The 17,377-nt window shown below is 41.5% G+C and overlaps 1 protein-coding gene across 1 annotated transcript in view; it reads left to right on the forward strand.

The window, feature by feature from the left end:
• Positions 1-17,377, forward strand: part of SLC9A9 (solute carrier family 9 member A9) — a 260,985-nt gene that overhangs the window by 49,140 nt on the left and 194,468 nt on the right. Inside the window, exon 5 of the mRNA XM_070945808.1 lies at positions 6,670-6,785. Coding sequence (XP_070801909.1) covers positions 6,670-6,785 — 116 coding nt within the window. The remainder of the gene's footprint in view (positions 1-6,669; positions 6,786-17,377) is intronic.

Genomic DNA, 17,377 nt, shown 5'->3' on the forward strand with positions numbered 1-17,377 from the left:
TTTAATATAAACAATACTTTTATAGTAATTTATATCAGTACTATATCACTTCAGGATTAGGAAACTGAATATTTGCATAGGGAAAAATATCCATAGGGGAAATATATAACACAGAGTAAATGGACTCATTATACATAACCATGAAAAAAAAAATCATGCTAAGCCACCACCTAGCTTCATTACAATTTAGTAAGTTGCATGAACCTAAGCTATAAAAATTGACATTTCAGCAGAAGGCTAAATAAGACATTTTGGCCAAAATATTTACACCGAATACAGTGGATGCTGAGGTTCATACCTACTGAACTCCCTTTCCTAATTTCCTCCATCAGTGTTGAAAAAGTCTGATACTTTTCAGATATGTTAGGATTACAACTCCTATAATCCCCTTGTTCAAACTAATCAGGAGGTGATAGTTTTAATACATCTGGAAGTCACCACACAAGCTTAATACTTAACACTGATAGGGACCAGGATGCAGCAAGAGGAACCCATTGCTTTCTGTATACTTTGTATGCATTGTAACATTCTAAAAATTTTCTATTTTCATATTCTATATTACAAGCTCTTGAATATAAAGTATTATTTCAAAATGTGATTTCCTCAGTTTTTCTCAGTTTGAAGAAATATAGTTCTGATATAATTTTAGCATACAATTGGTTCTTTCAATTCTACAAGTATTGGCAACTAAAGCCAGTGGTGGAGTAGGATTTGGACTTGATATTAGAGGCATGTTAATAGGGGATAAAAGAAAAAATTATATCTTCTATAAAGCATACAGAAACCATTAGGTTCTAGGTTTGTACCTCATGGTATATTTTGCTTTTTCCGACTCATTCCGACCTAATTACGCTTTGTCAAGTTTGCTTTTGATCTTTCTTTATGATGCTCTAATTATCTCTTCTGGCACTTCATCTTCTGGAACACTTTAATAAATCATTGATTTACTAAATCATGAAGCCAGCCTTGTTTGGCATGCAGTGAGATGTTTCTCAGGAACAATCATTTAAGATATTGCTGGTGGTTTGCTAGGCATTACCATAATTGCCATAAACTCCCAGGTTGTCCCAGACCCAATTCCAGGAAATGGAAATTTAATAGGCAAGCTATTACCATCCTTGAGATCAAATCCTGGAGAATGGGTAGGCATCTCAGGGGGATCATGAAGTTTGACCATGAAAATAATTCCCAGTTTATCTTAATTATATATCAGAATGTTTTATCAGAAAAATAATTCAATGGACAAGTGCAAATAAAGATTTAAGTTGCATGAATGTCTATAAATAGATAGTTAAATAAGTAGATATTTAATTAAGCAGTTTATGTTGATAAAGCATTTTCATATTGGTACACATCTGGGAACACCAGTCATCATTGTACATTGTTACAATGGCACTAGCTTTTAGGTAATTTATTTTACAGCTTCTTTTGCTTTTTCTTTATTTTTCCTCTATGGAAGCCTTTCCAAATGCATTATTAATTGCTTGAGTATAGTTGTAGTCCAAATTAGGTTCACTAGCTCTGATTAATTTCATAAGGTTATTCATTGGTCTGTATAAATGTTTTCTGAAAGTTCATTTAGTTAATATGTATATAATTGGCTCCTTTGAAAAATGTGTGGAAGAAGTATGAGGAACTAAGGTAAGCTTTGATAGCTTGATTTAAAATTCAAATGATTTGGAGTAAGATGAAAAATTCAGCAACATCAAATTTTGAACTGTCTACAGTTGATAGTGTTTCATGCTTCATTTGTCTTGGTAATTATGAGATTTCAGTCATTATTTAGAGACTAAGTACTGTACATATTCTTCATAGCAGTTCTTCAGATTTTATGTTATGCTGTAATAAAGTCTCTAATGTAAATTGAACCCAAACCACCATGTTTTTCAGTTTGGCTTTTCTTCATTGACAGGTTCATTGCATTAATGCAAAATCTACTTTCACCTAGTGTGAATTGATTTTCATATTTTTATCTAAAATGCAGCAAAAGTTTATAATGAATAGTGAACAAATTAAGCCAAATAATTTTTAATGTACAAACTATGGCTATTTCATACAAACTATTTAGAAAAGTCTATTCTTGTTACCTGGAAATGTGTGACGACTCAGTACAGCATCCTGATATCATATCCGTCTCCTTATCATTCATTCATTCAAATGGAGGCCTTAAAAGAAGATACAATTCTGTTGGTTTTCAGTAAATTTTTTCACATGATCTTAGAACTTCCTTTATTAGAAAGCTTGGTATGCTTTCTAATAAAGGGTTCAGTGCGTTATTGGATAACTATTAGATGATTGCAAAGAATTCCCTGTCATCTAATGGTCATCCAGATTTTTGCAGTCTAGATTTCTCTGAGTATTTCCCTCAATGCAATAGGAATGATGAGAGCAAGAACTTACATAATTTGAAGCCATCATATTAAGAACAGAGCACAGTGGGTCAGCTTACAGGATATTTAAAGCACTGGTGGCCTTCATTCACAATATCTGAACATATAAATTACTCATAACAAATTAAGAGCTTTGGGGGAGCTTGCTCAGCTGCTCATGAATAAAGGACTTGTCTTTTGGCAAGTATAATTTTAAAAAGCTTAATTATCTTTTTACAAATAAAGCCATCAATCTAGGTTAGTGATAGGCAACTGGGTATTTATACATAAGGAAAATGTGCTCAAAATCCCTCTTATTGCCCACAAGTGTCTTAAAGATATCTACAGTAGGCTCTGAGACATATAAGGTACAGAGGTGATAATACTTTGAATTGCATTCAGAAGTTGACTGTGGGCCAATACAGCTCTTGGATTAGATGAATTATATGGACAAATTTATCCATATCTAGTCAAGCAACTAGCTTGTTTAAACTTCTACATATTCTTCAAGGTAAACTCATGGAAAGCAAATTGCAATAATACAACCATCAGCTCACAAGGAGTTGAGTAACTGGGCACTGAGCCAGGAAAGGATAGAACCATTAACCAAATGGATAAAAAAGATTTTATCTTTTATCTTTTGGCTGTTCACCACCCTGAGTCCTTTGGGAGTAGGGCGGTATATAAATTTAATTAATAAATAATAAATAATAAAAGCTGTCCTAATCAATTAGGAGCCACAAATCCAGGGGAAACCCCAGATTTCAAATCAGCTGTGGTACAGGGAACTGTAATTCCATTCAGAGATATCATTGAATCTCAGTTCATAGCTACTTCAACTTATTGTGATAGTAAACTATTCCTTTCTTTAAAACAAATGACTAAATAGGCAGCTGACATGCCTTTGAACTCCATGAAGGACATGGAGACATGCTTTAAAAATTAAAAAGATAGACAATTGCAATAAAATAGTTTTTTTAGAAGTCTGTCTACTTACCAGCAGAAAAAGATCAAATGATTACACTACTATATGGAGGAAAAATGGTGGTGACAGGGAGTGATGACATCAATCTGCCTTCTGGTAAATATGTCTTTTTTACCAGATACCCCAAATATAACAACCATTTTATGGATGCAAAAATACCCCACCTAGTCACACCTATTTTGTGACACACTCTTTAAATTCTAAATGTACCTAATAATGCTTGTCCTTGACATACAGAATGAACAAATATCCTATTCCTATTTTGTCTCAGTTTTATTGTGTTACATTTGCTCTGTTCTGAGATAACAACCAAATATTTCATTATATTTGAGTGTATGTTTTCACACAGTATCAGCTGTAAATAAGCTTTAGGCTATAAGGTAATCACGCCTAGGAACAGAAAAGCCTGAGGACATCTAATAAGAGCAGGATAATTGTAGTGGGTTAGAAAATACATTGGGTGACTGAGATGTGCATTAAAATGACCAGAGCACAAAACTGTGTTCAATACAATTTTAGTACAACTAAATCCATTAATGTTTTAGCAAGACTACAAGAAGAAGACATGATTTAACAATGGTCAATGCCTCTCCTTGACATTCAATCAATACATAGAATTCAGGTGTCTGGACAAGGAGAATTCAGCTTAGCTGAATAGTACAAAGAACAGACCAACATATAAACAAAGATGTCAATTCAATTTAATTTTTTTCTCTGTGATTTTAAATGAATGCCAACTTCAGTAGTGTGCCGTTACTATCTTCAAACTGCATGAATTCAGCTGCTGGTTTTATTTAGTACTGTACCCTCACACACTAAACTCCATTTATTTTTAAACACAGGGAAGTAAGTGAAGATGCCTCAGCTTTTTCTTAGCCAATACTGAGAATTCATACAGCTGACTAGAGTGTATAGATCAGGGGTGGATTCTACTTACCTTTACTACCGGTTCACAACGGGATCGCATGCGCAGAAGGCCAATGATGACATCTGGGGCAGTGGGCGGGGCCTCCCACCGGTTTTACTACCGGTTCTTGCGAACTGGTCCGAACTGGGAGCCACCCACCACTGGTATAGATCCATGTGTTGTCTGAAGTCAGGCAATTTGGGTAATTAATTGAGATCATAATTGAGAAAATAATCTGTTAAGTATACTCTGCAGTACCTCAATTACTTTGCTGGTAATTTGTTTCCATGTAGATTTAACAGGGTGCAGAAGAATATATATAATTGATGTCTATTAATTGTAGTGATATTAATGAAAGAATGAATAATTCTATTTGCTGAAGACAGGATTATCCCTACAGATTTTTCTTTAATTGTGATGATGGCTACAAGCATATAATCAAATCCACTTCCCTATTCAATGGGTGTCACAACTCCCATTAAAAAGGAGCAGAGTTTGAGATATATACTGGGTTCCTTAAGTGTATGTGAGGCTCAAGGCAACCATATTAATTCTTAAATGTCCCAGTGGAAAGTAGAGGCTAAAATTTAGACCCTATCTTACTATGAGGGCTTTGATTGCCACAGAATGGCTGTTGCTGCTGTGCTTTTACACTCTTATTCTAACTATACAACAATAAAAGATTTTTCATTTTCCTCCACATAATTACTCAATTCATTGTAGCTGATAGATAATCAAATACTGGTGTCTGAGAACTGGCTGTAGGAATCAACACAGTAACATCCCCCACTACTCTCTGTGCCTAATACTGAAAAGAGCAGAAATGGATAAGGTACCTCCATTTTCTAGAAGGGGTCAGGTTCAGGACTCGAAAAAAGTATTTATTAGGGATGTAAACCGGTGGCAACACATGATAAGGCCCTTTTGGAGCACGAAATCTGGCGACGTAACAGTACTTGTTACAGCCAAGCCCTGTAAAATTGCTTAGGAGACAACAGTAAGAATTTAAGTGGAAGGCATTTATATTTACTTCAGAAAGAGAGTAACTTTTATGAGGTTTAAATATACTCAGAAAGTGATAACACAGGAGAAAATAACATTAATATTGCTTACATCAATCAAATAACATAACTGCAGAAATTTTCTATTAGTGTTAAATGCACTTTGTCTTCCATCCTTCCTTTCCACCTTTCTGAAATTGTCAAGATTGATGTATAATGTTCAGCACTGACTTGTGGTTGGCTGTTCTCAGAAATATTAATGTCTATCTTTTTAGTTCCTAGCTTTAACTTTTAATATAGCTTGTACTTGTATTATTAGTATAAATAAATCAATAAAACCCGAAAAGCTGCTATACAAACCCTTTAGCAGCATCAGAAGTCAGCAATACAGCACCTCATGTTCTGCTAGTTCTGTGAAATGTCTATACGTGTAAACAGACTACAGGTAGTCTTATAACATTGCCTGGACTTATAACAGATCATTTAGTGCAGTGGTGGGTTGCTACCGGTTCGGTCCGGATCTGGTGAACCAGTAGTAACGGCAGAAGGAGGCTCCGTCTACCCACCCGGATGTCATCATGGATGCTCTGCGCATGCACAGAACCTTCTGCGCATGCACAGAAGTGTTGTGTATGAACGAAGCAAGCACGCACACTCCCATTGCGAACCGGTAGCAAAGGTAAGTGGAACCCACCCCTGATTTAGTGACCATTCAAAGTTACAATGGCACTTTAAAAAGTGACTTATGGACATCTTTCCCAGTTACGACTTTTGCAGCATCCCCATGATCATGTGATCAAAATTCAGACACTTGGCAATTGGTTCATATTTATGATAGTTGCAGTGTCTCAAGGTCATGTGATCACCTTTTGTGACCTTTTGACAAGCAAACTCAATGGGGATGCCAGATTCACTTAACAATCAGGTTACTAACTTATCCACTGTAGTGATTCACTTAACAACTGAGGCAAGAAATGTTGTAAAATGGGGCAAAACTCACTTAAAAAATGTCTAACAGAAATTTTGGGCTGAATTGTGGTCGTAAGTCGAGGACTACTTGTATTCCTGTTAATTTCTTCTTCAGTTTGCTTCATATTATTGTCAAAAATAAGTGGCTAAATATATTATCATCTAAGTGATGAAATTGATAATAGTCAGTGAAAAAAGATTTGTTTGGGGGGGTCCCTTGTTTCCCAAATGTCTAGAAAAAAATTGATCCAATTTTTCGAGGCTAAAATAGAAGAAGACTGACATGATAATTGCAGTCAACGACAGCAGCAACTGTATTGATAAAAAAATTAATGAGTAGAACTTCATAGTTTTAAAAAAAGTTTGTGGAAAGATAAACATTAAAATATGTCTTAATTGTTCTCAATAGCCTTTTCTTCTTCTTTCCAAATCCTGCAGGTTGATAATGTATGGCTTTGTAAAGGCTCTGGTGCATGTCAATCAGCTGAACTCTGGTGATTTTCACTTCACTGACTGCTTATTATTCGGTTCTTTCATGTCTGCTACAGATCCAGGTAATGATATATAACATTGCATTAGAATTTTGATCCATTATGATCTTCTGTTTGATTGAATAGGAATATTGATCTAGCAATTCTTTGTCATTTTCTAAAGTAAATGTTTGCTAAGCTAATCAGAGATTTAGTTAATCTGTTTCCATTTGTCAGTTGATACCTCCTTGACTGTTATTGTAAGAAATCAGAAATTGGAAAGCTGTATCCATGTTTCAGGGTTCCAGTCAATAATCTTATTTATTTGAAGTAAATCCAGTTGATTTTTATCTCTTCCTGCATATTATTGAGGAACTGAATGAATCTCAAAATGCCTTAATGCAACTAAATGCAACAAGTGGTAAAGTAATGGTAATTTAGTAATATGGTAAAATCTAACACTGTAAATGATATGCTCTGTGTGAAAGTGTCATTTATTCCAGTACAAACGTTCAGGCATGTATTTGTATAGAAAGCATTTATCAGGTATAGAAGTCTGGGTTCAATATTTAGTTTGTCCAGTTTCTTCAATAAGGTGTCTGTGTTTATTGAGTTAAATGCTGTGCTAAGATGTATGAAATATGTAAACAGATATTTACCATGTGGAAATTGAGTAATAGGATGGTATAGAATGAAGCAGTTATCTGTTGTGGGTGGCCAGGTCTGAACCCAGCCTGTTCTTCCACTAATATGTTCTCAATCATCCAATCCTCTATTTTCCTGAAGAAGTGTTTTGCATACATCCCACCTTTATAATCTATTTTACAAGTCTGTGATTTTTACAGTATTCCTTGCCCCCCCCCCTTTTTTTAAATGGAAACTATGATGGAGAGTTGACATCCTGCTGGGATATAACCAGAATTTTCTATATATGTAAATAGCCCTGCCAGTAGTGAAGCACATCAGTCAATGAGTGACCTGGGGGGGAGGGTGTAGGAAGTAGGAAGTCTTCACCATGTACCTTACTGGGTTTCAGTGATTGAATAATTTGAATTCAATAGTTGACATTCCTGAATGATCCTGCTTGGAGTTGGCAAATAAGTTAGTATAAAAATCCTCCAAAAGTAAAGAAAAGATTGGATGCAAGAACCATGATTAGAATGCAGTACTGCAGGCTAACTCACTAACTTCTCTTCTTCTTACTGCGCATGCTCGAAGATGGCAGTGCTGGGTTAGCTCCCGGTCTGACGATGGGGGCTATTTGGTCTTTTCGGGGGGTGTAGGGTCGCTAAATCCATCTGCGACCCCGAGCCCCAGCGAGGAGAGCCCCTGCCCAACCTGGGGAGGATTTTTACTCCCTCTGTGACATCGTCGTTGGAGCGAGGGGCTAGTGGTTTGGGAGAGGCCCTGGAGAGTGCTGAGGACGCCGAGGACGCCGCGGAACGCCGCAAAATTGATAGCAGCGGCAGCAGCGACGCTGTGGAACCACCCTGGGCGCTGCGGAACTGCCTGGAGCCCCGCGAGGTTATGGCGGCGATGAGGGTGCCGTAAAACAGCTGAGGGCACCAAAAAACAGCTGAGGGCGCCGAGAAGGCAATGGCAGTGATGGCGGCGGCAACAGCGGTAACGGCGGTAGCAGCGATGGTGGGAGCAGCCTGGTGTTGCCGCAGAGAGTCATCTGGCTGCGGTCTTTATCTTCCATCAAAGAAGACGGGTTGGAGGGGGATGGCGGCTCTGGCGGTAGTGCAAACGGCCATGGGGCGATGCCCCCCTCCTCCCCTCTCCCCCCACACTCAAAGCAACAGAGCCAAGGCGGTGCTGGCGGTGGAGGCCAGTGGGCGGCGCTGGTTGCCCCCCCCAGATGCATCTGTTATGGTGCTGGGGTGGGGGGGGGTGACACTGGCACCAGTGATGGCATCTGCCGCAGAATGCTGCAATGGTAGTCTGCTGAGAGTGAAGAGGAGAAGCTGAAGTGAGGAGGCCTGGACTTATAGAGCGGCAGAGGAAGAGATGTTACCCTCCTCTGGGGATATTGTTTCCCCCCCTCCCTCTCCCCGCCTTCCCGCCCCCCCCCCTTTTATGGGGGGAGGGGTTTACGAACTGCTACACTCTGGACACTTCGGACCCCCCCCACCATGTTCCACTCACGCCCTCGCTGACAGGAGAGACTGAGCACCATTTGAAAGAACTGAGGAATTTTTTGTATCCCAACAGGGAGGATAGAACACTATTCCCGTTAACTTCTTGTAACGGGACCGGCCGTCGTGAGAGGATGGTTGGCTATTAGCCTCCGTTGGAGAAAAAGAACATTGGACCTTCTCCCTGTCATGAGAGGACAGTGGAGCCCAGCTCTATAAATGGACATTTTGTGATCCTTATGCTCAGTTATCCCTTTGGACTATGATAGACTCCCGGACTGGCCTTTCTTTCCCATCTTTGGTTCGGTTGATGCTCCAAAAAGCCGACCTTCTCGCGCTGCGAGACTCCCCCCTCTCGCAAGCCTGGCCCTCCACATTATCAAGGGCCTATCTTGATGACGGGCTTTGGAACCCCGAGAGATGGCATGTAGCGAAGAGGGGGTTGAGGGTTTTTTTAGCTAAATTTTTAAAGAAAATTTTAAGGGGACCCGGGAGGGAGGGAGGGGGTTGTAAAAGTAGACCTGGGGGGGTCCAGATAGTGACTGAGCGGGATGATGGGTTGATTAGTTGCGTCAGGAGGGTCGCGAAAGGAAATTTAACCGGGGAGCAGGGGGATGACAGGAAGGGCTGTGAAATTGAAATAATGAGTGGGAGGGGCAGGTATGACAGACGCAGTGGGTCATATCAAGTGTCAGGGGTGCGCATACGCTGTTTACGAGCGATTGCGCACTCCGGCCCCCAATGCGTGACTCGTGTCCTGGGTTGTGTAGAGTCTCAGGCCCAGGGTCCGTGGCTGATGTTGTGTAATGCCAGGTTGGTGGTTAATAAAGCCCCCCTCATTTGTGATCTTATTTTGGAGGGGGGGTGCGGACCTGGCAGGTATTACAGAAACCTGGTTGGGCCAGGAGGGGGGGGTCCCCCTCGTTGAGATGTGCCCGCCAGGTTTCCATGCATTTCATCAGCCAAGGGCCCAGGGGAGGGGTGGGGGAGTGGCGGTGATTATTAGGGAGAGTCTTTGTCCGAGGGAGACCACTGTTCCTCAGATAGCCGGATGTGAGTCCCTTTGTGTGAAGTGGGGCCGTGGGGTGCAGATGGGTTTGCTGACTACGTACTTGGCTCCCTGCCACGTGGCAGCGACCCTGCCCAAGCTACTCGACGTCATTGCCGGGGTGGCGGTTGATACCCCCAGACTTATCGTCATGGGGGATTTCAACCTTCCATCCGCGGGTGAGGCGTCAGAGGCGGCTCGGGAGTTCATGGCATCCATGATGGCCATGGACCTGACCCAGTTAGTTCAAGTCCCAACTCACATAGGGGGACACACTCTGGACTTGATTTTTGTTTCTGGTCAGTGGTTGAATGATCTTGGTAGAGGGGACCTAGATATTAAACCCTTGTCATGGACAGATCATTCGCTCCTCCAACTAGACTTTCCTACCGCCTTCCCCCACCGCAGGGAGACAGAACCAACTAGATGGTTCCGTCCCAGGCGCCTGATGGACCCCGAAAGGTTCCTGATGGAGCTTGGGCCGTTCCCTGAGACCCTAACACACGACTCGACTGAAGAGCTGGTGGCCACCTGGGAAAGGGCGGCCGCTGGGGCTTTGGACCACGTCGTGCCTTTGTGGCCTCTGACCCGATGCCGATCTCAATTGGCTCCTTGGTTCTCTGAGGAGCTGAGAGAGATGAAGCGTCGGAAAAGATGCCTAGAGAGCATTTGGAGGACTAGTCAATCCGATTCCGACCAGACACAGGTGAGGTCTTATATCAAGACCTACCTAGTGGCGATAAAAGCGGCAAAATCTAACCATTTTTCCGCTCTTATCGCATCTGCAGAGAACCGCCCAGCCGCCTTGTTTAGGGTGACCCACTCCCTTCTTCGGGGGGGAGTGCGGGAAGATCCCTTGCAGGGTTGTGCTGAGGATTTTGTGCAATTCCTGCACGATAAAGTCGCTCGGATTCGGGATGGCTTGGACTCCGACTGGATGAGTCCACGGGAGGAGACGAGGGCAGGTCTTGAGAATGTTATCTGGGAGGAGTTTGATCCTGTGACTCCCGAGGATGTGGACAGGGTTCTGGGTAAGATTAGTGCCGCCCGTGTCCCTCCTGGTTGGTGCTGGCCTCCTGGGAGGTTACACGAGGCTGGCTCCAGGGGATTATAAGTGCTTCTCTGAGTGAGGGTGCCTTTCCTGCCACCTTAAAAGAGGAGGTAGTGAGGCCCCTCCTCAAGAAGCCTTCCCTGGACCCGGCTGAATTAGCCAACTATCGTCCAGTCTCCAACCTCCGTTTTGTGGCGAAGGTTGTTGAGAGCGTGGTGGCACGACAACTTCCCCGGCACCTGGATGAAGCTATCTATCTGGACCCGTACCAGTCGGGCTTCAGGCAGGGGTACAGCACAGAAACGGCATTGGTCGCCTTGGTGGATGATCTCTGGAGGGCTCGGGACAGGGGTTGTTCCTCTGTCCTAGTCCTATTAGACCTCTCAGCGGCTTTTGATACCATCGACCATGGTATCATGCTGCAGTGGTTAAGGGGGTTAGGAATAGGGGGCACCGTTCTGCGGTGGTTCTCTTCCTTCCTCTCCGACCGCTCGCAGTTTGTGTTGGCAGGGGGACAGAGGTCGACCTCGAGGCATCTCGCATGGGGAGTGCCGCAAGGGTCGGTCCTCTCACCTCTCCTGTTCAACATTTATGTGAAGCCGCTGGGTGAGATCATCCGTGGTTTTGGGGTGAAGTGTCATCTGTACGTTGATGATACTCAGCTGTACATCTCCACCCCAGACCACCCCAATGATGCCCTTGATGTGATGTCCCGCTGCCTGGAGGCCATGCGGGCCTGGATGGGGAGGAACAGGCTCAGACTCAACCCCTCCAAGACCGAGTGGCTGTGGCTTCCGGCGCCCCGATATAGTCAGCAGGTGCCATCGCTGACTATTGGGGGTGAATCTTTGCCCCCCACAGAGAGGGCTCGCAATCTGGGTGTCCTCCTGGACGCACGGCTGTCTTTAGAAGAGCGTATGATGGCCGTGGTCAGGGGGGCCTTTTATCAGGTTCGCCTGATTCGCCAGTTGCAGCCCTTTCTGGATCGGGACGCCCTGCGCACGGTCACTCACGCCCTTGTCACCTCCCGGCTGGACTATTGTAATGCTCTCTACATGGGGCTCCCCTTGAAGAGCACTCGGAGGCTCCAACTGGTCCAGAATGCGGCCGCACGGGTGGTTATGGGTGCAACTTGTTGCGCCCATGTGATGCCCCTCCTGCACGAGCTGCACTGGCTCCCAGTGGTCTTCCGGGTGCGATTCAAGGTGTTGGTTACCACCTTTAAAGCGCTCCATGGCATAGGACCCGGGTACCTTCGAGACCGACTTCTGCCACCAATAGCCTCCCACCGGCCAGTCCGCTCCCACAGAGAGGGTCTCCTCAGGGTGCCATCGGCCAAGTTATGTCGGCTGGCGACACCCAGGGGGAGGGCCTTCTCTGTGGGAGCCCCAGCCCTGTGGAATGAACTGCCCCCAGAAATACGTAAGATCTCCGACCTCCGGGTGTTTTGCTGCGCACTGAAGACCTGTTGTTCCGCCAGGCCGGGCTATTAACATAACGATTTTAAATTGGGGTATTTTAAATTTCTGGGATTTTAATTGGAGCCTAATTATTTAATGATTTTAAATTTTAATTGTTGTTTTGTTCTGTGTTTTTAAATAGGCTGTACACCGCCCTGAGTCCTTCGGGATAAGGGCGGTATAGAAATAAAATTATTATTATTATTATTATTAATCACTCCAGGAGTTTGATTCTGAGTGGCTCATGGTTGACTCGGCCTTCTATCCTTCCAGTCAGTAAAATGAGGACCCGGATTGTTGGGGGTAATATGTTGACTCTATAAAATGCATAGGGAAGGCTATAAAGCACTATGAACTGGTATATAAGTTGAAGTGCTATTGCTATTCCTAACAGGAGATGGTTGCTTGCTTGTTAGGGGTTAACTGTTGACTTTTAGCTGTTTCATGAGCTTGGATGTAGTTGTATTGAAAAATGTGTACAGTGCCTCTTCTCTCTTTTTCCCACAACGATTAATTATATTCTGGAGCTTCTCTCTATTCTTTCTATACCTTGAAGGTTCCAATAGGACAACAAAGGGCTATCATATTGGAAATTAGAATGTAGGGCTAAATGTAAAATAAAAGGACCAGTATTTAAAACAAAAGATGAAGAAAAAAGATGAAAAGTAAACCATTGTGGGAATTCTTTACAGCAATTGTTGCCTCACTGCCATCTAGGCTCTTCTTCCTAAAACGTTATGACAATTTATATTAATCTGTTCTGGCATATTTGTAATAGGCAGAAAAATAGCTTGTTTATATAAATACAATGGGCATTGTTGCGGCTGAAAAGGAATGAAAGGTATTAAAATACATGGTGCTTCATGCATAGTGCTTTGTATAAAACATATGTGAAGAAATAACAGAAGAGTTTTTGATATATTGACCGCACATTTCAATAAACAAAAGAAATTGCTGTTAAGAATTCCAAAATAAACAAAATTTAAAAAATAGAATAAAATCAAATTAAATAATTTTGGCCCCGACAAATTTAAAACCCCAAACTTTTAAAACCAATTTAAAATTGAATATATAAAATATGAAAAGATATTTAAAGTTTTAAAAATCTTTTATAAAAGAGGGGGAAAATTAGGCCAGGCCGGCCTGGTGAAATAGTAAGGTCTTTAAGGCGCGGCGGAAGGTGCGCAGATCCGGGATCCTCCGTATCTCTGGGGGGAGCTCGTTCCAGATAGTAGGTGCCCCCCACAGAGAAGGCTCTCCCCCTGGGGGCCGCCAGTCGGCATTGTTTGGCTGACGGCACCCGGAGGAGCCCCTCTCTATGGGAGCGTACCGGCCGGTGGGAGGCTATTGGTGGTAGTAGGCGGTCCCGCAAGTACCCGGGTCCTAAGCCATGGAGCGCTTTAAAGGTGGTAACCAGAACCTTGAAGCGCACCCAGAAGACCACCGGGAGCCAGTGCAGCTCGCGCAGCATTCACCCATGACTGTAGATAGTCAGATATCAAATTTATAGGAAAATGTTGAGTCATGGTTCCAACCTAGCTATGAAGGAATGTAGTATCTGGGGAAAGAGTGGGGAAGAGGGAATCTTTGCAATTGCACTCCAGCTTTCCAGGAAGGACAACATGTTTCAGAAAGAGGCCCAAAATAAGATTGTTCTGAACTATATGAAAGAAGGAGAAAAAGATTCAGGGTAACCAGGCTGTTTTCTCCAAAGTTATCATTAGCTACAGATCACCTTCTCAACAACCTTCCCTCCCTTCAAAAGAAGAAGTTGGTATTGGGTCTAAGGATGGCCTCTTGAGAAGGAGGAGATGCACTGCCCTTCCCTCGCAAATACTGATACCATGGCATGGACTCAACTGTGAGTCCCCTCCTTGGCTGATTTTAAGATCCAGAAGGGAGCTTAGATGTAATAAATAACTGACTAAACTGGCAGTGCAGTTAATCTTGTCCACTTCCTTTAGCGTTATTATTGTCCTACCTGCGTTCTGATGTAGATTTGAAAAAGATAGATAAGATATTACATTCTTGGGGTACTAAACTAAAAATATTTTACATAGTTTTCACTTTTTCCTCTTTGAAATACAAAGCTTAGAAAAAATATTTGTATCTGGGAAAGATTTGCTGAAGCAGAACTGTTTTAAAACCACATGAACCTTCTTACCATCATTTAGGCGGATGTTCAAAACACTCTTTTAATTTGGTGTTTCTATGGTTACAGCTGTACAGCAATAGTTTGTTCCTTTCTCAGAGTTATTGGGTTTTTTTTCAAGTCATATAAAATAGCTGAAAAATATTTGGTAAGTTATAGAGGATGTAGGGGGGAAAAAAACAAATAGCTTGGCAATTAAAATGCTTTATTGATGTTTCCTTTCTTTAGTTAAACCTTGAGTGGGATGGCTGATTAGCAAAGCCAGGAATCTATAATTATGGTTTGAACTGTTATTTTTAGTATGAAAGTTTTCAGTATGGCTGGGTCAGTTGGGAAGCTTTTTATTCCCGTTAGTCATTGAATTGAGCATGTTAAGCATGACTGATTGTTCTCTCTCTCTCAACTGTAGATTAATAAATCAATCCCTCTATAAATTCCATTAATTTCAGTTATTATTAGTATCACTATTTGGTGCATGGCCATACTTTTCTTTTCCTTTTTATCCTCTTGGTCAGTGGTGGGTTGCTCCCGGTTCACCCTGGTTCGGGCAAACAGGTAGCGGCAGCAGCGGGAGGCTCCACCCACCCACTCAGGCATCATCAAATCACTCTATGCATGTGCAGTAGCTCCGCGTGCTTGGAAAAGTGAGCACGCGCGCCTGTGCGCTATTGGTAGCGCCGGGATTTGAAACCCAGTACTGCTCTTGGTGTATATGATTATTGAAAGTATTGCAAGAAAGCAATAGGAAGCATTTTCCAGGTTTCACCAAAAGAAATCTCTTGCCTCTACAGCAGATGTCAGCAGTATGGATCCCTCTGCATCCCTAGACATTTTCATGATCCCAAAAAGGTACCTGCCCCATCTTACCTTTTTAAAATAATAATAATAATAATGAAGCAAATGAGGAAACCCAGGCAGGGCTTGTTCAACCCTTCCATGATTCATTCAGCCATTTATCCAAGCCTGAAGTGCAATTATGCCAAATCCACATTCACCCTTTATATATATCGTAGATGTCTAGACAGACAGGAGAGTTCATAATGAGTATTAAATCCAAACCTTAAGGGTAAGGGAGGAAGAAACTTATCTGGCCTTGCCAATACATTCTCTTCAGTGCTTCTCTTGGTGGTAGGAAAAAAAACCCCAATATCTGGAATCAATGGGCAGGGGCATAGCTGGAAAATGTTGCAAACTAGCAAAGCTGCAGACACAGACAGCATAGAACTTGACAAATACCATATTATTAATATAATTGTTTATTAAGTGACCACACATTATTCAAAATGTGTGTAAAAACAGGATTTGTGCCTGGTACATAAAATAGATGATTACAGGTAGTCCACAACTTACAACCACAATTCAGATCAGAAACTTTGTTAAGTGGTGTGGTCATTGAGCTTCACATGACCATACCCCATTAAGATCTTTTTTTGCTGTGGTGATTAAGCAAATCACCAATGTCACTAAGCAAGACATTGCGTGAATATGATTTGCAACCACATTAGCTGGCTTCTAAGAAGCTAAGTCAATAGGAAAGCTGGCAAGGAAGGTTGCCAATCATGATCATGATCTGATGTTTCACTTAATGACCATGATGGTTTGTTTAACAATCATGATTAAAAAGATCATAAAATCAAGTCATGTGATGCCTTGCTTAATGATCATACCATTCGACAAATTTTCTGATGTCAAGTGTGATTATAGTAAAGGACCTGTATTGAATCCTTTAAAAAAAAGGTAAAGCGACAAAGGTGATACCAAAAGAGAAAAAAACTTGTGGGGGGATGATTTTGTTAAGAAGCAGGTTGCCAGAATTCTGACTGAAAGGAGAGAGGAGGTAACTACCGCCACAAAGTCCTGCAGCTTTATGCTAGACAGAGTGCATGTGGAACATAGTTTTCATCAGTCACTGAGAAATGACAAATATTGTTTGTTGTGCATTTGTTAATTTAGAGAATGCATATCAGAAAGTGAGTTGTAGGACATTTTATCTAAATATGAAGTTGAATATTGGTTGGGGAATGTGATAATAGAATTTCTGATAGAAATAAAGCATGTGAGAATAAACAGGATGCTTAGTGAATAGTTCAACACTGAGCAACGAGGAGGATAAAGAAGCATGAAGTCCTCTTGATTGTTTAATATAATTATGGATAAATGTATAGGAGATGCTAGTGGTGATATTAGAGATGTGCGAGCTCTGAATCTGAATGAGTTGGAGCAAATATTGGAATATATGATGCGGTGTGGAATATGCAACAAAAAATTAATATATCCAAGATCAATGTAGTTGTGTTTGACAGGAAAATGGACTAAGCTGTTGCAAATAACAAAAATTAGAATAAGCCATTGAACTTGTATATCTTGGTAGAATGTTTATTAAAGATGAAAAAACAAGGATAGAGAAATTTTAAAGCATACAAATATTATTAGAAAAATAGTATATTTCTACAAGCACAATAAAACGAGTGAAAAGATAGAAACAAAACATGGCCATTCATTGCTTCTGTTTTATCCAAATAAAAGTTGGATAAGTCACAAAGAACATAAACTTACATTGAATACAAATGGGGAACTTAAGAGGTAGATATGATAAAACAAAAAGGGATATGGTCAAGAATTAATGAGTACTGATTGAATATTGACTGAACAGTAGAAAAAGAATATGCTGACTTAGTTTGATTACATAGAATAAATGAGAATCAATTTGGAAAACAAATATAGGAAGTAATTGTGAATGGGTTACGAGGAAAGGGAAGATGGAAAAAATTATGGTCAGACAGAGTTGCTAAGATCTTCAGAAAGAAAAAAGTGAAATTTAAAAAAT

The sequence above is a fragment of the Pituophis catenifer genome, unplaced genomic scaffold, assembly GCF_029215685.1.
Source record: "Pituophis catenifer annectens isolate HBS135680 unplaced genomic scaffold, rPitCat1.0.hap2 SCAF_6, whole genome shotgun sequence".
Classification (NCBI taxonomy): Eukaryota; Metazoa; Chordata; class Lepidosauria; order Squamata; family Colubridae; genus Pituophis; species Pituophis catenifer.